General features: G+C 33.1%; 1 protein-coding gene across 4 annotated transcripts in view; it reads right to left on the bottom strand.

The window, feature by feature from the left end:
- The window catches only part of zfh1 (Zn finger homeodomain 1), a 358,078-nt gene that overhangs the window by 35,496 nt on the left and 301,701 nt on the right, over positions 1-20,881 (bottom strand). The window contains exon 1 of one of the 4 annotated variants that reach the window (XM_065350415.1): positions 8,704-8,878. The exons of the other annotated variants lie outside the window; for them this stretch is intronic. Within the exon in view, the coding sequence (XP_065206487.1) occupies positions 8,704-8,812 (109 nt within the window). The 5' untranslated portion in view covers positions 8,813-8,878. Of the gene's footprint in view, positions 1-8,703; positions 8,879-20,881 lie in introns of those variants that run through there. 4 annotated transcript variants of the gene reach the window in all.

Below are 20,881 nucleotides of genomic sequence, written 5' to 3' on the forward strand. Positions count from 1 at the left end.
TGATAACTACAATATTTGAGCATTTTTTTAAAAATTTCGATTCAGTAGCTACAAGTAGTTATTTTTGAGGAGGCTGCGGTTACGATCAGAGCTAGTTCTGAGAAAACTTCATAATCGAGTTGAACTTGAAAAAAAAACTCAAAAAAGTCGACCAAAATTCGCAGATGACAGATTTTCAACAAAATGCAAACGTTTTTCCCAATCTTTTCACTAATGGGAATATTTTTGCAAAAAATGACATCATCGATCGTTCATTTTGCATCGCTGGAACAAATTGAAATTTACCAATGTAATTAAGGTTGTTTTTTTTTTAGGGAAACTTGAAAAACCCAGAAAGAAATAAACAAATTTTTTCATTAAACGTAATGAAATTCACACAAAATGACCGTTTTTCCTGAAATATGATTAGATACCCGAAAAACGTTTATAATATTGTGCATGCCCGATGAAATACGAGTTGTTTCAGATAAAACATACATTCAATTTTATCGCATAATATTTTTATACGATTTAATGAATTTCATGACAAACAATAACCTGATAAAATTATAGGTACACGTAATCGACTCCGGATGAATTTTGGATTACCTAGGTAAATCAGATCAATTTGCATCACGTTTAATCGCACCGCTTTAGCGATAAGTGAAAAAAACAACCGAGCTTTTCATCATTTTTTACGTCCAAATTTATGGAATTCACCTCTTTAATTTCCTGCGATTTGATAAAATCACATCCAGTAAATTTTTTCTAATCTAGGTAACCTCGTTCGAAGTTTTTTCATCGGGTATTTACCTACGTAAACGTAAAATATTTGAAAATTCACAATTTTATGGTGACTAATAATTATTAAAATGACATCAGGATGTATTTTTACCTTTCTAGTTCCAAAAGTTAATTTACAATTTTCAGATTGTTTTTTTTTTGATCCAATACGATCTCATTAAGTTATTATAATTCAATTGAATAAAAAAGACTAAATTTTAATTATTTTTTTTTTCAAATTTCGAGCCTATATTCAAAATGATTTCCAAAGAAAATTAAGAAAACGTGATTTTAAGGAATCAGGCTCAGTCAAACTCTGAGCAGGGGGCAGGAAAGGACTGAGGAGAGGTCAGGGTTTCAAATTTACATGTTTACGAGAGAATGGCTAGTATCTTTCTCCACTAGACCGAACAAAATTTTTCCTGCGAAGAGTATTTGGAGGATTTTTTTTCTGAAACACTTTAGTTCAAAAATTGCAGGCGTCAAAGGATGATGTATATTTTTATAACCCAAATTTCTGACCAAGAATTTTGCACAATTTTTCACGCTGAACAAACAGGGGTTTGGGTACCTCAAAAATTCAATAATCCATTGCTTTTAATTCCTTCAATTTAAAAGATAGGCAATTTCAAGAAATAACATTTTTTGCTCGTCTCAAGAAATTACATCAGAATTCTCATTCAAAAACTAAAAAATTTCAATTCTTGAAATCTTTGAGGAGTTCTTCGAAAAAATTAAATTTTTTCTGCATCGTATATAATCGCAAAACGCATTCAATTTTATGGGGTGGGCTTTTGATGTGAGAGAACTTTCTTTTTATCTCAGAAAGTTGAGTCAGAAACGGTGATCAGAATTGATATATTTGGAAAATTTAAGATGTTTCAGCAAAATCAATCATCAGAGGCATGGTTACCTGAGCTTAAACCCTTGGCCTTCTTAATACATTACGAAGGCAGAATTTCGTTCGGATCGGAGAAGAATATAGTCTTGAACATTCCCACGTATTATTGAAGAAAAGAAAAAATATAAATATTGAGGGTGATCAACTGTAAAAAAATAACAGGCTTAAAATAGGTAATTCATTCCATGAATCAAAATTCCTTCACATTCCTAAAAATCTAGATAATTGATGAGTTGGAAATTTCACAAAAAAGTAGACTCATCGTACTCTTGTTGACGGCTGTCGATGATGAGTTAAAAAAAGAAAAGATCATAGAACAAAAATAGCACACAATTGAAAGTATCGAGTATTTTAATTATGTACATGGAACTGGAAAAGTGAATAATGAAAAAATCATATTGTTCGTTCAACGTAGTCCAGGAATATGAAACAGTCATACGAGAGGAGAGTATACCAAAAAACCAATATCTATTATATCACATCCTAATGCATGATCAAAGTTGAAGGGAATCAAAATTGAGGTGCAGAAATCTGATCCGAATACATTTTAAATGGAACTTCGCTGATTCATATTAGGTACCTATACGCGTATTTTATGGATTTGCAAGCAGCGATGAATAATACAACCGAGGATAATTAGCTCCATTTATCGCTTCTCCAAAAAAAAAAAAGGTCATCTGACGATAATACGTAATCATTTTTTTCTATTATGATTTATTCGTAACATCGTTGATGGTTCGAAGCAATCTACGTACAAGTTTATCTCCCAAATTAATTTTTGGTAAGCAAATCTAAATTTCATTGGTGCCTTTACTTTTATACATAGTATCCGAAAGAGATAAGTTTTTGACAGCTTTAGCAGATTGATAAGCTTGCATAGGTCAGGGCATCCTGTATATTAGTCATCTAATTAAATGGTATCATAATATATACCAGAAGCATATGGGATTATAATCAAGTACCAAGAGAGAAGAGACAAATCCAGTAACACGAAATACCCTACTCGAATAAAAATTTTGGTAGTCAAATCTATACTTACATGTGTACAATCTCTTATGATTTAGATACATCGTAATTACAAAACGAAATTGAATTAATTATTTTTATAACGTATTAAAAGTGATCCTATTAATTACTTTTATTTATGATGAAACAACTTTCAAACTTCCTACAGTATGACCGAGTCGATTATCAATCAATTATATCAGTACAAATTACCGAATTGAATAATTACCTACTTAATTAATTATTGGTCAATCATCGATTAAACTACCAACACTTTTTCTTATGAAGGAACCTACTGAGAACAGAAAATAAATGATTTATGTAATGTGAGTCTCACTAATTTCCTCACATAACATTCCATTCCAGGTTCAACAATCGCCAATACCTGTTACGATCGAAGGAAATACCTATTTATTCACACATTTACTATCACAGAAAGTAATTGTCGAGTAATATTACTATTACCTATTCTGCCTATATACACACAAGGATATTAGTCAACGATGAAAATGTGATACAAAAATAACTACCTATCAATGACTATTTTTTTAAAAAACAAATCGTTAGTCATCTTCAATGGAAATATCATGGAAATATGTAATTAATTACATGTGTAATAAAAACGGCCTGCTGATTACTGAGTAAGCATAACTTATCAAAGTATACGTTTTGAGCATGCAAATGATCATAATTTATGTCGACTTCATCGCGATAACAGGTATAAATTTAATCACTGCATTGATAGATGTTGAGAAGGATTCTAGTAATTGAGATTACATCATTTGGAATCATTTAAAAAAGGTATTCGATTAGGTAATTAACTTCCGAGTATCATAATTGCACACCCAAAGTTCATCTATTAGATCTGTATAAGTGAATAAAAATGTCACGTGGAATATGAAAAACAAAACGTGTTTTGTCTTACTGCATAAGTACAATAGGCTAGAAGAAAATTATAAAAAGCAACTGCACGAAATTAAATTTTCACGCTTATCTAACGTGTCCTGCGACTGTTCTGTTACCATCCCATACACATCTGCGAATACTCAACTATATCAAATAAATCAACCGTTATCAGCCCATCTGTATGGCTTATCTTGTTACACCAATAGTTTTTAAAATTCAATTTATACATTGTACAGATAAACATACGCATTATAAGCTTCGATATGATTCAAGCTTCGTGCTCGAGTTGTACGCGAACCTTTATGAACGAAAACGTAAACAATTACGTGCAGAGTGCAATGAAATTAGATTTTTACCAGATAATGAAATACATATAATCAGGTATATTACCTGTCGAGACTTACCATTAGGCAAGTTCTTCATTAACGACGAACAAAATTTAGGACCGAATTCACGATTGAATAGAATTTAAACGAAGCAGGTTTACGTGCATTCGTGAGATTTATCATGTTATCAGTGTTATATGAAAATTCGAGCTCGAGCAACGTACGGTGTTAATAACCGCGTATTTCATGTGAGGTATCTCTATCTACCTACCTACCTATATACCTATAGTTACAAAATACAAATAGGTAATTTGTCATTGGCTCGAATAAAAGCGGTAGAGTTTAAAACACAGGTTATCAATTTGTATGTAGTTCGTCTTCGCATAATGATAATGATGATTGTTTAATGTTTATTCAGTTACCAAATACCCAAATAAAAATATAAATAGGTAGAGAAAATAGGTATCGGGTACGAGTACTCATTATTGCGTAGATTCTAGGTGGACTATGTATATCTAGTAATTCTGCATACTCTGTCCTACACTACACCTATCATTGAACAAACATCAATTATTTCTCGTACGATATGAAATCGTCGTCGCGTAATTCTTCGATAATAATTTCTCTTGTATAGTTTAATTGCCACTTTGGACACTTATACGAAATGGGCTCAACGTGAACCTACCAAACTTCTCATACTATGTTGTCGTTTCTTTTCATACCTCAATCATACCGCGCCGGTCCGTTGGAAATGAATCGTTCAATTGGTAAACGTATAGACGCTAGATAATATCGTGTATGGTATGATTTTTTTTCACGTTAAATGACGCCGCACTCATTCCAATAGGCTATTCAATTTCCCTTCTGATGATGTCTGGTCATGTGAAAAAATTACACCGAATCAAAGAAAAACCCCTCTCTCGTATTCGGGTAGTTTCATACGCAGAATACATAGATACCTAACTACATCAAACGAAATACTGAAATAGACATAAAGTACCTAACGCAATTTTTCAAATATTTTTGATATTTTTTTCCTCATTGGTTAATTCGAGTTCGAATATATATCACGTTTATATGAAATGATCCAACGTAATAAAAAGCAACAATATTGCCAATAAAAATTAATAATTTTAAACGAACGATTTTCTTTTACAAGATTTTTTGATTTTTGGTAGGTACCTACTTAATTTGTCATCCTTTTTTCTTTATATGTACTTAATTCTCGATTTGATAAAAAAAATTATAATTTGAGCAGAACCACTGGAAAAATTAGAGCTGTGCAAAATTTTCAATGAGTTGCCTTCCCCCTTCCCCCTCATCATTCAACTTCAATCTTATTGTTTTCCTCATCAATTTGTAATCCTCATGGTAGGCACATAAATATTGCAAACAATACAGAAAAGATACAAAGAAACCAGAGTATGTACCCATGTTCAGAATAACTACCTCGAAGTAAAATGTACTCACCAATCTAAAAAAAAAAATTGGAGAAATTACAAAAAATCATTTCACTTATTCTTCTCAATTTAATAATAAAAGAAATTGATCATATTTCAGCCAATTTAGGAATAAGCAAATAAATCAGTAAGATTTCTAACAACATTACCCCTCCCCTACTCATTTTGTATACTTTCATGAGACATAAATAAATTGAGGAGATGAAGTGAAATTTAACTTTTGTCTTCTCTCTGTGATTTGATTTCAAATTCACAGTTTTCCAATCACCTCTCGAAGCAAAAAAAAAAAAAGCTAATACCAATCAAACGCCAAAAAAATTTTGTCACAATTTTCAGTCATTCACTCGCCCATTACTCCCCCCCCCCTCTCAATCAACACAACATAATTACTAGCTGATGTGAAAATTATTTCTATAAATTCTGATTTCCATCTTGCGAATTTTTGTGAGAAATTTTCCAATTTAAAGAAAAAAGTCCAATGTTATTCTGTGCCATTTTATTTCAATGTAAGATATTTTATTTTTTTGGGGGGGGGGATTCCTAATTCAAAATTGAGAAAATAAATCGACGTAATTTCATCGGCTTTGGAAAAGGTGGATATCCGGTTTGAGAAAATCCTCATTTTCCAGAATGAGTGATGTGATACCTCGATTTCATTTTTTTTTTCAAATATCAAATTTACCTACTTTTTTATTTTAACTTCTCCTATGTCGAGTTGAAATGTCAATAATTTTTCAAAAACATTTCATTTTTTCTAAATTTGAGGGGAAAGGGTTGCTTCAAAATTAAATTTTATCGTAACTGAAATTGTAGATGGGGGAGGGGGGAGCTGCGTTCATCTGGGTGCGGGAGAAGTGAGAACAATTTTCGGTATACCTACGACTCTTTCGAAAAGTAATTTTATTTTGAACCCTTTATATTGAGATAAATTTTGCATTGTTTCTGAAACTTATCGTTAAAATCGAGAAAACAGGAACTTTAATGGATTTTTGAGACGAATTTTTCAAATTTGAGGGAAAAAAGGTGCCTCAAATGAAACTTTTGAAAGAACCAAAATTGTAAAGATGTTATATTAGGGAACATTTTTTATCGGGAAAATTTTTTTCGTAAGGCCCACAGGGAAGACGATATGCAAGTTTCTAATATTGGAGGGGATGGCCCCCTGGAAAAGACGGAGAGGAAAATCGGGCACCATGGATAGGTAAATTTCTTTGTAATAGTGTCTAGAATAAGAATCAATCATAAGATCGCTTTCAACAAGTCAACAACTCAGTCGAACGGTGCCCTTATTTTTTACAACTGAAACCATACTTACTCATTTTAAAAATTTGAATTTGCAAATAATCTCAAGTCAATAATCAATCATCCCTCTTTTTATGATGGAATAAAAAATTAAAATTTACAACAATCAACCTTACACAAACTTACATTACTTCCCCCCTCCCAATTGATTTTGAAACATTTTTACAATGAGACTGAGAGGGGTGGATTGAAACACAAAGCATGTGTATAAAATTAAAAAAATAAATATCACGAAAATCGAAATTTCAAAAAAATCTGAATTTTAAAATCATCTTTTCCTAAGTAATTTTTACACCCTTCCTTCTTTTCCCTGCCAACAATTCGTAATATATAGGTATCGGTTCCGATTGAATTTTTAAATCATGTAGCAATGAAAGCAGAATTCTTTTAACTCAAATTTGATATAAAAATAATTTTTTTAAATTTTAAAATAATTTTTCCTCAATACCTACGATTGAAATTTTACAGAAAGACGTGTAGGTACCATACCTACTTGTTGAAGGAAACAATATCTACCAATACTAATTTTTCGAAAATGAACAGGAGAGCAACAATTTTGATTTCAATCGACTAAAAAATAATAGGCTATTGATCTTGGAGCACATGCAACTGATAAGTCAATTATAAGGTTTAAAGCAATCGATAAAATTAATCAGATAATTAATTCGATATTCAACAATGTTAGTTGTTTGAGCGTTGATTAATTAGAAACAAATATAGCAATTATGATAAAAGTGTGGTGTGCATTTCATTGGATAAGATTTAATACCCAACTCTTAAAAATATATACGAAAAATTAGGTTACTTTACATTCAAGTGCTTCAATTCATAGGTGGAAAAAATTTGAGCTCCTTTCCCCAACATCAATTACTCGAGAAATATGGACAGTTTTTCAAATATCTACAGATCTATTAACACGAGTAAGGTACTTTTCTATCAATCTAAAGTCCAAACATACCTATTACAATTACAAATGCACAAGCAAAGTAACTTTAAATCACATGAGTACATCAATGATTCGTTTGATCAACACCTGAGCTCTATACATACATTCCAAATTAAATAAACACCATTCAAAACAAATCAAAATACACGAATCTTCATCAAATCAATCCCAAAATTCCTCAAAGATACGAACAACTCGTCCAATCAAGAACTTCAACTGATACTTAGAGACCACGTCAGAAAAAATTTCACTCATTAATTCGATTACTGGCGAAAGAAAAATGCTTTCAAAACCATTAAAAATTTCACCACGACCAATGGTCAAATGTTCATTATTGCAGAAAATTAATTCTTTCCTAACAAAAAATTGGACAATTTGAGCGAAAATTAATGCAGATTGCAGAAAACCGTTTACAAATTAAAACCGACCCGATGCATTTAATATTTGGAATCGTTCAATTGAAAACTAAGATAATAATTCTGTACGACAGCGAGGTTTTATTATACTTATAGATAGATAAATTATTCGCATTTGTTCGGAATTTCGATCAGGACTGCAATAGATGCATTTATCGAGATTTTTATATGTAAATTTTCCAAAACTTATTTAGATTAACAGCTCATGAGATTCGAAGAGGTGAATAATTATACAAATCAACACAATACACATGCAGGTAAATAATAAAACTGAAATTTAAATTCGAAAAAAATTGTTCAAAATATTGATAAAATCTTAATAGCTTCGCACAAGTTACTATACAATTATGTCTAAAACGCATATAGTGAGTCCTTACACCAAAATTATCGCAGGTAAAACATGCAGTAAGTTCTGTGCAATATAGTTGATTTCTTACACATTTTGTATAGTTTAACTATACTAACTAGAGCAGCTCACCCGAACAAAGCTAATAATGTGGTTTTTAAAATTGTACACAATGACATAGAAAACAATCAACAAATTAAGATTAAGATAAGATCAAACCAATCACAAACTTTACACTGTAAAAATCACATTTAAAAAATTTTTCACGCTGAAAAAAATTATTAACCGATATTAAAAAAAATACGTGGAATAAAATTGAACAAATCTACTTACATGGATTATAACCCCATATGGCTAAATTCATTAACCGATGCGAATAACTATCGAAATTATAGTTAGAATTAGCGGTAGAAGAGTACATTTTACCGAAACTAACCACCATGGCCAAGAGAAACCAACTGAGAACTGACCCAGCGAGCAAAGTACACGCCTTCTCAAAGCTACACTCCACAACCCTCTTGGCATGTTGGCATGTACGAGAGTCGCGAGCGTAGCCGAAGTTACACGATTGGCGCCTCCCCTTTTACAACCTCCACTGCACTACTTCATCTGACTCCGAATCACCGTGTATACCTTTGTTATTTATATTTTTCTCTTATCAATTCGACGGCGCTGTTATCAAATTCATATGGATAAGCTGTTCTTCTACTTTCATCCTCACATTTAATTTATGCATGTGTATTCGGCATGAGGCTACACCAAGAAGAAGATATGATATAGGTAGTTGGTTTTGAATTCGTCCGTTGACTGATGTGAAGTCATCTGGAAGAGTATAGCTCCAAAAAACCGATGTGCAGTTGGGAAAAAATTGTGTAGTTCCAAATTAAAAAAAAGTAAATTACTACTAGGTAATAATGAACACGATTATCAATTAAATTTTTAAAAAAACGAATTTGGAACCCATGTAACTACTGTAACTTCAGTGTGAAAGGTCTTTCTACTGTTAATGAGCTATTCCTGTGGATAAAAAAACTTGTCGAGGCATTTTTGAAGAAATCTTGAGCAAAGTAGGTATATGTCTATTGTTACAAGTTTTACAATAATATCGAATATCGATCCATTTATGTATTTAAAATTTTTTTTTAGGAAATTTGAAGAGCTAAAAATCGTAGTTTATTTCTGATCTACTCGTATTAAAGGAGTTCATCCACATTTGAGCTGATTTTCTGACAGTCACTCACAGTGCGTCTTTTTGACCAACACAATTTTTAATGATTAACAAGTAGAGAATACCCATTGAAAAAACGTCCTTGACGTGCTTGCCTGAAAATCAAATCAAATGAGAATAGGCAACAATTTTTAGCTGTCTAAATTGATTTCTAGACTTTCTGTAAGATAAATTTTGAAATTCCATTTCTGGGGAGAACAAAAAACGCGCTGGAAGCTCCAGAATGGGCTACAAATGACGAAAGTTAGTTCATGGGAGTTGATTTTAGTTGTATGGCTGGGGGGGGGGGGTGGAGACTGAAATTTTTTCAACTTTCTTCGTCAGATTTTTCCAATTTTTTACTCGAGATCCCCACTCTCCCGGATTTTTCAAGCTATTTAGCCAGGAGTTGGAAGCAGAATAATGTTGAATAATTCAAAATTTTCCAAAAAAAAAAAAACGATGCTTTTATACCTATACCTACAATCACGAAAAATTTGAATTGCTTCATTTGCAAGGTTGGTGTAGTGAAATCAAAAATCAAAAATTCGCACCTTTTTTCTTTTAACCTATTTTTTGTGCTTTCTCTCATGGCTTTTGGTTTGTGAAAATAAAATTTAAAAAGAGGACAGAACATAATTTTTGAAAAATTTTCAATTTTACTCAAACGAAGCGATGGTGAAAGCTTTCGAAAATTAATAATGTTTCAAAAATAAAACATGATTTTCAATGTGAAAAGAAGTTTAAAAAAATATAAAATATCACTATCACCCAACTGATACATCTACATTTAAAAGGAAAAGAAAGAAAATAAAGCTATTCATTCGAAATTTCACAATAGCTAATAGCTATACATACTCGATCGGCCGAAAGAAGAAACGATGCCCTGGTCCTGGTATACAAAAGGTATCTGTACGCGTAAAAAATGTGGACTTGATTGCGAACGTCCAAAGCGGAAGAAAAGTCATACAAAAGAGCAAGATCATTGACGGCGTTGGGTATGGGACAACGAGGGATGTTTTTTTAGAGAAGTATGCGTCGTTGTAGAGTCGGGCCGATGCACTTAGTAACGCAGATGCGTTTTGATTTTACCGGAACCGCGTATTGTTTGCAGGTTATCGATGACACCGTATCGACGAACGACCATCAGTAGAAAGAGAGAGAGGCGTCGGGTTGTAAAAGCTAACAGGGAATGAATCATATGCACAATACACAATTGCACTGGCACTGGCAGGACTGGCAGGAGCAGTAACAGTGGCAGTGCGCGTATTATACCTACTCTTACTAACGCCAAATACTCGAATGTGTAAGATTCATATTCACCCCCGTACAAGCGAGCGATATCATCCCCATTTTACGATCTAGTAAACCGCATTTGTTTTGTGTATTAAATATACGTACGGACGAAAGGAAAGGGTGAACCGAGGGTGTAAAAATCATGCAAATCAATTGTTGATATCGATGATGTCAAGGTATAAGATAACACACGTCTCAATTGCTTGAACAGGTAGGTAGGTCTAGGTACTAGGTAGGTAGGTACATACTTCCTGTAGGTTAAGCAATTGAAGAATCTAAAGGAAACGTAGCCTATTAACGTGTGTTGCGGGCAGTATAAGTATGCGCCGTGGATACGATTACGCACCTGATCTATCCGTTGGTGTAATTTTATTAGGTGTTCGTGTTATACCCATACTCGTTGAAAATTTTGTGTAATTTTAGAATGAAATGACGTTGACTTGCAGTGAAAATCTGATGATAAAATAAATATAAAATCGTCATTATTGCGCAAATTGAAAAATAAATACCTACATATATCAATCTGTATGGTAAATTTCAATACCTTCGAATATTGCTCAACGAAATTTCATGACTCTAAACTCCTTCATTTGCCCAAAAAATTTGAAAAACGCATTTTTTGCCATACAAAATCACAAACTGAAATTTTTTGAAATTCATCTTGAAGGACCCCTTCCTTGTCCCCCCCCTTCACAAAAAAAGGAGATAATCAATGCAAATTTTATATTTTTTAAAACTTCTTTTCACATTGAAAATCATGTTTTATTTTTGAAACATTATTAATTTTCGAAATTTTTCACCATCGCTTCGTTTGGGTAAAATTGAAAATTTGTCACTTTTTAAATTTCATTTTCACAGACCAAAAGAAAATTGGTAAAAAGAAAAAAGTTGCGAATTTTAGATTTTTGATTTCAATACACCGCAACCTTGCAATGAAGCAATTCAAATTTTTCGTGATTGTAGGTATAAAAGCATCGTTTTTTTGTTGAAAATGTTGAATTATTCAACATTTTTGCTTCCAACTCCTGGCTAAATAGCTTAAAAAATCCAGGAGAGGGGGGGATCCGGGGTAAAAAATTCAGAAAATCTGGCGAAAAAAGTTCAGAAATTTTCAGTCTCCACCCCCCTCCCCCGGCAGCCATACAACTAAAATCAACTCCCATGAACTAACTTTCGTCATTTGTAGCCATTCTGGAGCTTCCAGCGCGATTTTTGTTCTCTCCAGAAATGGTATTTCAAAATTTCTCCTACAGAAAGTGTAGAAATCAATTTAGACAGCTAAAAATTGTGGCCTATTCTCGGATCTATTCAACAAGTTTATTCTCATTTGATTTGATTTGCAGGCAAGCACGTCTGGGACGTTTTTTCAACAGGTATATAAGTATTCTCTGCTTATTAATCATTAAAAAAATGTTGGTTAAAAGAACACACTGTGGGTGAGGGAGTGACTGTCTGAAAATCAGCTCAAATGTGGATGAACTCCTTTAATAGATCAGAAATAAGCCACGATTTTTAGCTCTTCGAATTTTCTAAAAAATGTTTTTAAAATAAATGGATCGATATTCGATATTATTGTAAAACTTGTAGGAGTAATAATAGACATATAGCTACTTTCCTCAAGATTTTTTCAATAATGCCTCGAAAAGTTTTTTTATCCTACTAGTACAATAAAACGCTACTTTATTCACTCTCGCTAGTCGCTCTAGTGATAAAATGCGCGTTTTCTACCCACGTTTGGATAAAATATGTTACCCTATTCAACTAGTCAAATAAAATGATTTTAATAGTAGGTATAGGTTAAAATACCATTATCTACTTTTATTTTTTACGCGTACAGATATCTTTTGTATACCAGGACCAAGGGCATCGTTTCTTTTTCGGCCGATCGAGTATGTATATGTATAACTTGTGAAATTTCGAATGAATATAGCTTTATTTTCTTTTTTTTCCTTTTAAATGTAGATGTATCACTTGGGTGATAGTGATGGCCGATGGGTATTAATTCATGAAACACAAAGTTGACATAGTACATGGTACCTTGTGTTGCCCTGGTCTTTTATAACTGCCTGTGTACATAGAGGAGCACAATAAAATAATAATATTTTGGTATATGGTTATACTTTGGGTTGACTAAGATTAAATCGGTGCTCATAAACGAGTAAACGACGCGACGTCGAAATTGTATAATTTCCAAATTTAAGGAAACACGTGGTTTTATTCTATTGTGTTTTTATTTTTACCTATGTTATACGTAGCAAAAAGAGAATCCCTAAATCCAAATTAAACAAATTGGATTTTTGAAAAAAAAATGATTTAAAATCTTTGAAACCAAAATCCCACCACCCCATGCTGATTTTTCAATTTTCAAAATTTTAAATCGGTATATTTTTCATCACAAAGTGAACATTTTCCATAATAATCCATTCAACCATTTCAATTACATTTCTTACGCAACTGAAGATGAATTAGCTTCAGTTGACTTCTTCAAATTTTTCGCCAGTCGTCCCGCTTTTCGAGGTAAAAGGAATTTTAAGAGCGTCTTTCTTACAAATTACACTCTTAGGGACAAAACAGAGAGAAAGTAGTGAATTTGAAATACGCAATTTTCATATCTTCAGCTTGGGTTTTGAGCATTTTTTTGATATTCACCTATTTTGGAGACCCAGATTGAATTTTGAAATTTCGAGTAACGCTTATCAAATGTTTCTCAGGCCTCACCCCCACCCCCTCCCAACCTATTTTCAACATTTATTTTTTGTGAGTGCATGGTGGGAAATGTTGGTCTAAGAGAATCCCGATTTTTAGTATTTCTGAGCTAGATGATTTCCATAAATTCTTAGTTTATTTTTATTCACCTTAAAGTCCGAAAATTTTCATGAGAGATCCAGCATAAAATTGAATTTTAAGTGTGTCCTGTTTTCAAGATCACCATCAGTTGTATGTATCATACAGAAAAAAAAACGAAAGGGCTATTTTTTCACCGGATCCTCATAATAATACCTGATATCAGTTTATTCAAAATTTTGGAGAAGGGTGCATAAATTTGGTTTTAGAGGCATATCTCAAACCATGTAGGACCAAATTAGTTCAAATGTTGGATTTGAGATTAAAATGCAATTTATAGAAAAACATGGTTTTCCAACATTTTTTTATGTTGATTTTGGGACCTCTTCACCTGATTTGAGGCATTTGAAATCTAAATTGGCCTTTTACTATAAAAATTTTACATCTAAAGTGTACTTGTCGAAAGCTTTTGACCCAAGAAAAATAAGTTTTCTAACTTCAATAGAGGATGACAACAATGAAGAGAAGCAAATATTTCAAGATGAAATTAGAAAGTTTCATTTCAACGAATAGTTAATGAATTAAAAAATTTCTCCCACACAAGAAACGTATTTTGGAAAACCCGAAGGGTCATGTGAAAAAATGTGAAAAAACAAAAATTGTAGAGCATAAAATTTCTTGCTTGTAAACATGATTACTCGTAGTTTTTCTCTAAAAGACGTTGTTTTTGAAATATTTTGAGCTAAAGTTAAAAAGTTTAAAATCAGCTGTTTGAAGTTTTTGTAGATTTTTCCATCACAAAAAATATTGAAGAACATACAATTTTCTGCAGTTTTTTTGACTCCTCCCCTTCCCTTCTCGAATCAATTGGAGGCTGTTTCAAAACGTTTATGGTTCTAGAACGACTTGAATGATCTCCAATCGACTCAGTATGTTGAAATTGAGGTATAAGGTAAATTGTAGCTTTTAAACTTTTCATAGGATAAAATTTGATGAAAATTTCAGTATTCAAAAAAAGCTGCCAGAATTGCTCAAAACGGATCGAAACTGTTTTAAATCGATTTGGGGAAAAGGGTCAAAAATGGAGTAGCTTTCCAGATCGATTTGCTTAAATTTTAATTTTTTCACCTTTTTGACCCTGCTGGATACATATCTAATCAACAAAGTTGAGTATTTTTGAATGCCAGCAAAGATTTGCTGATATGGTTGAAGTTGCCATTGTCTGACTTTTTTCAAATTTCGCACGAGTATGAGAATAGTAGGTAGATCTTACTACTAAGAATGTAAATAAGCTCAGGCTGGGCCTATCCACTTCACACATACGTTCACGTCTGCAAACTCGGTACACCATACTGTGACGATGCATGAACCTCGTATACCATACGTAAATCGTTATATAAAACTTGGAAAACGCTATCGAATAACATTTAAGTTTTCGAATGAAATTGGATGTTTAAAAGGGTTTTAAATTAGGTATCAATTGCAATCTAAACGAAGCTCGAAAGAGAGGCGGTTGATTTAGTGCGAAAGTTAATCGAGTCTACCATACACACCTATCCGGCTGCTAACGTACCTTGTAGTCTCTTGTTACCAATTTATCTCGGGTAACTCGTTATATCGAGAAAGGGCACAGATGGATCAGGGTAAATACCCCTTTGAAATGTCATTTGGCATTCACCTTGCCACACGCGCTAGTGTAACCCCCATTGAGACTACTGTCGTCTAGTCGACTCGCTCTCGCTATGTACGAGTATGGTACTCGTACTTCTGCTCCCCATCCTGCTCTCGTTGCGTATATATAAGAAATTTCCGCCCTATTGGTTCGCTATATTTTTTGCCAATTGCGAATTGCTACGTACGACACACGAATTTAATCTTGTTGGATTTTTTTTTCGCTTCTTCTATCATTCTGTATCTACCCCCTACCCGTCTTCAATCGCGTGTACAGCGTGATTTATAATTTTTCTATGTAATTTGTGACGTCTTTGGGAATCGGCGTCAGCGTCACTCTCCACCGTCGAATGGCGAATCGTCGAATGCCGAATAGGTGAATTGTCTATCCTCCGATCTCTGCGCTTTGTCACAAACGTGCCGTAATAGTATTTAAAACGGATGCGTCATAGTTACGCTTGATTTTTCGCATAATGTTGACCGCCGCATCCGAGGGGTTACTAATCCCCTTACACTCTACAATGTACTGTACTCACTCGTATGCTTTATATTATACTTTGATACGTTGAGTTTTGTTTTTTTAAACCGAGCGTGAGTTTAAATGAAGTGAATGCTGTAAGCGTGCCGAATATATTTGAAAAAAACATAAATAAGAGGTGTACTCTGCGATAGCAGCGAATATCATTCGGTAATAAATCGAAATATTTACGCTCTTTCCAGTCGAAAAGATTATCGATTTTTAATCCGATCTGGAGGTCGAACTCGAGGGTGGGTCTCACCGTAAACTCTGTTGGGCTTCCGATTCGAAATAGGTAGGTACTCGTAGTTTATGCTTATCCAACGACTAAGTAGGTACCTTATCATTTGTATGGTATCGATGTTGAAGATTGCTAGAAAGAGATTAAATCTATGGAAATTTTCCACCAATCTATCAATTTACGCTTATTTCAAATGAAAAGTCGTACAATCAATCACAGCGAGATGATTATTCACACTGGCCGATGCCTTAAACGCAAGAATTCATACAAGGTGTCCGTAAAGAGTGAAATTGACTAGGATGTTGAAAAATAGACAAACTTATATGTAAGTATAGCAATTTTTTACCCATCAATGAAAATTAAGAAAAAAAAATACGTGCAATCTAGTTTAGACGTTTACAATTTGCATAGTAAAAGTTATCTAAACAAGATCCATTCTTGGACATTCTATACTTACATTTTCCCAATACTTTTTAGATTACGATACATTTTTTTAAAAATATATATTTTTAATAGCTTCTTCAATATTATTTGCTATTTAGATAAAAAAAAAATCATGCAATTGGATCTAACTGAATTTTTGTGGAACCACCCAGCATTGTTCTTTCAATTTGTCAAGATGTGCCACATGCTCATTAGAAGTTTTTTCAATGGTAGGTACATATAAGGTTAGATAAATACTCAAATTTTAGACACCCTGTATTTTAAATTATGAAAAATGCAATCTGCAACATTAATCTTGTACATGATTAGGTACTTCAATTATACTACATATAATTGTCTGGGTCTTTTACTTCAAAACAACTGGATAGCCGTTTCAAAAATACTCTCTCACCTAAGTACCTGCGCATAAAAATATAATTCTAATCTTATCATAAACTTATCTACCTTCTTTAAATAAGTCTAATTCTCAACTTTTCTTTCATCTTACATGCATGATTGTAAATTATCATCTTCTCGTACGTTGAGTTGTATTTTTGAGTAGTAATTGGGTATGGGTATCGAATAACTGCGTAGCAAGATAACAGAATATAATACCGATTTTCTAATTTACTTCTAATAATTGAAAAATGATAAACATTTGAAGATGTACCTTTACCTACCTACTTGTATATAATTAAAAGTAATACGATTTGCTTTACTATACCTACTGATAATTTTCACTGATTCATACTCGAAGTCAAGACGCAAATCTAAGATGAGAACCCCACGTGAGATTTTCGGTAGGTTTCTTCAAAGTCTGCCTTGCAAGTGATACCTATCTACGCTTCGTAGCTATGTTCTCGAGGGTAAATTTTTAAACAATTTGTGGAGTTGAATTGAACGAGAGCTGGAGGCAGCTCTATTTCGCTCCAGATGAAAAAGTTGTTTTTTCAACAAAATAAAATATTTTCAACTCATACCTGCTTCATTGGAAAATTTTAAATAAATAAAAAAATTATTCGGTCATTTTGAAATCATAAAACTTAAAAAAAAAAATACATATTTGAAGTGCAGTTTTGAATAGGAAAATTCTGCCTGCAGAACAAATTTTAAGCAGTCTTTATTTTATTATTTTTGGAGGGGGGAGGAGGTTGAGTAAAATTTGAATGAATTTTAACTTCTCCCCTGCTTTTGCTTTTACCATCAAAATTGACAAAAAGTCCTACTCCCTTCCCCCTCAAACTTCCGAAAAAGCTCTGGTTTTTTGGCATTATTGCAAAAAATCCCTATTTTTGTCAATGTTGCGAAAAACCCCCTTTTTTGCAATAACTGAGAAAAAAAAATCTATTTTATGTCTGCATTTTTTCAATAAAAGTTCAGAGTTTTTCAATACTTTGCCACTGTAGAAAAATCTTTATTTGAATAAATTTTTACCAATATTCTTTTGCTTAAGACACCACAAAATTGTATTTCTATTTTGTCATTGCAGTTTATTCTGAATAATTTATCCAACATGGAAATTTTGAATCCTCGATAATATGTATTTCAAATAATGGAGCTGGTCAAAATTTGTGTATAACCAATTTGGTAGATTTCATTCAGTTCTGCAAAATAAGTTACCAATATTCAATTTTGCCCTATTTGTAATAATAGATAAATGAACTATAAGTGCAGAAATTAAATAGTATTGTTCCTTCAAATTTCAATATAGTTGTAAAACAAAACAAGTAGCTAGGTAAATTAAATGCATAGCATAATTAGAAGTTGAAAGTGTGTAGTACACAACACTCTATGATATGTATAAAAATACCTATTCATTTTGCACAAAAGGTAAGTATAATTTTCTAAAATTATAACAAGATAATACAAATATGTAGGAATGTGGTATCTACATGAGTAAAATTTTGAATCACAATTTATTCGTAAAGAACTACGAATACTACTTGAAACCAAATCGTACTTCTCTAAAGATACTGATAAGAGAAAATGATTTTTTGTTTGTTGATATTTACCTCTCGAAAATGCTTCATTTTTATAATCTAAGGAATTTCCTGTTTAATTTAGAAAAGGCAAGATAACCGTTCCTGAAAATGTGAGTATCTACATTTTAATTAACTCGAATACCAACTAAAGGTAGGTACGAAGTCTTCCGGATACCACACATCTGCATTTACTTTCAACAGACAAGGTGGCTAATTGATAAACTCGCGTGTACTTGTGATTCGAGGAATTTCACGTATTCGTTTACATGAGTATACTCGTAGATTAGAGATTATTGCAGCCAGTTTCGATACTAGGTATGGCTGTGATGGAAATCAAATCACTCGCAGCAGGGGATGCTAATAAGAAATTAATTTTTACCGAGATATCAGCGTAATACTGCGTAAAAATAGTTTAAATAAACGATTAATCGACACATTAGCGCACATAGCGGAATTAATCGAAAATTGATTATGGGGATGATATGAAGAGAAAAATGAATGGTTTTCATTTCGGATCGGGTCGGATACCTTATACCTAATATAGCATACTTTGGTCCAACAGTATAGCTAGAAGCTGGGCACACGGCGACGATCAATATATAAAAACGTACTGTGTATATCGTGTTTTTCAAACGATAAATTAGAAAAATATTGGAAAACTTCGCTCGTTTTGTTATTTGAGAGAAGAAAAAAAATTGCCAAGGAAAAATTAAACAATAAAAAGGAATTTCATATTTTGCGCTTTGGTAAGCACGACGACGAATACGAAGGATGAGTCTAGTAAGGGCTGATGAGGCAGAAGGGGAGGGGAAGGGAAGGGAAGCAGAACAGAACGGTAAAAGCAGAGCTATAGTATGTATAGAGTACTCCGAGTAGTACAGCAGTGGATGGCACACTGAGTTGGAAAAGGAAAATGAAGAAGGAAGAACACAGTAAGAAGAAGTTCGAAAACATATTCAATTTACTAAATAGGGGTTTTTACTCCTGTGTGAGAGATGAAGTTGTTTTTATGTTAATGGAAAAGAAAACTGCGGAGCTGTTTTTATAATAAGAACAAAAATTTATTAACATTTTCCGCGAAACGTTTTGTAAAAAGGTGCGGTAAAAGTAACTTAAACGTCACTTTTTGCGTAAAATGCGAAAGGAAAAAAAACTCGCTACAAACTCGCTTATTTCTTTATTTGGTTTTAGCGCGCTTTTTCCTCGCGATGCCCGCGTGTTTTTCTTTTTTTTTTTTTGCTGTAGGATTTTACATAATCCGTGGACGGTTTTCTTTCATTGCGAGTTTATTTTATCTGCTGGTTAGATTATTTATAGCGAGATGCAGTGGTGTACTTTTGTTTTCTATACGTATCGTATATAGAAGGTGTATCGTACAATTATTGCTGATGATTTGCATTTTATAATCGCTACGTTACGTACAGAGATCAGAGCTGCCAACCTAAGTGCTCTCTCACTAAATTTAGTGTTTTTTTGGCAGCTGAGAAAAAATTAGTGATTTTTTTCAGTGCTTTGCTCGAACTAAATTGTCTTTTTTTATTTCTTTAAGTATCTACTTTGTAATTGGAAAATACATATGTGAATGAGAGCTGACTCTGGAAATGTTTAGATCAGAAAAATCAATTTCTTTTATTCAAAATTGATGTTGTTTCACTTTTGGAATTATAAATCTTCCAAGCGTTTGCCCTTGCCCTCCCTCTGCTCGTGTCATTCAAGAATCAAGATCACGAAGGTACTACCTAGCATTCCAACTTTCAAGTACAGAAGAAAAGACAATTTTGGAACGAATATGTTGATGATAGTGCCAGAATTTCCAAGAATACCCCCTCCCTCTCCTCATTTTTAGATGTACAAAGGAAATATAATTGGACTAGCGTGCTTTTTTCATGTTGGAATTTAGTGTTTTCTGAAGGAATAGGTTGGCAGCTCTGGTAGAGAAGAGATAGTGTTAGGTTGATGGCGGAAAGTGCAATACGTGTAGTTCACGTACTCTATATTATACGACCACGATAAATAAAACGTTTTGTAAAACGTTTGTGGAAAATAATTGCCGCGAGTAAATACACGTTTACCGGACGACAGTAACAAACAATCGAAAATCCCCATTCGGTATATCCGGCGCAGTGGTCCGGCAACGGCTGCCGGGTTTTTTAGTCATGAATAGAACTCTTGGGATACGCGGACAGATGAGCGAAAGATACGATAGCCGAGCAAATGGTTTTATTTTAAAACGCCGCACACGTACTCGCATAGGAGCGGTGTTAATAGGTGAGATGTGCTGACAATTAGATTTCGTTAACATTTTGAAACATTACTTGTTAAGTGGAAGGTGGTTTTAAAGGACCTTGGTTTTATACGCCGGAAGATTAATTACCTGGGGGAAAGCTTAA

This window comes from Planococcus citri, chromosome 2 (assembly GCF_950023065.1).
Source record: "Planococcus citri chromosome 2, ihPlaCitr1.1, whole genome shotgun sequence".
NCBI lineage: Eukaryota > Metazoa > Arthropoda > Insecta > Hemiptera > Pseudococcidae > Planococcus > Planococcus citri.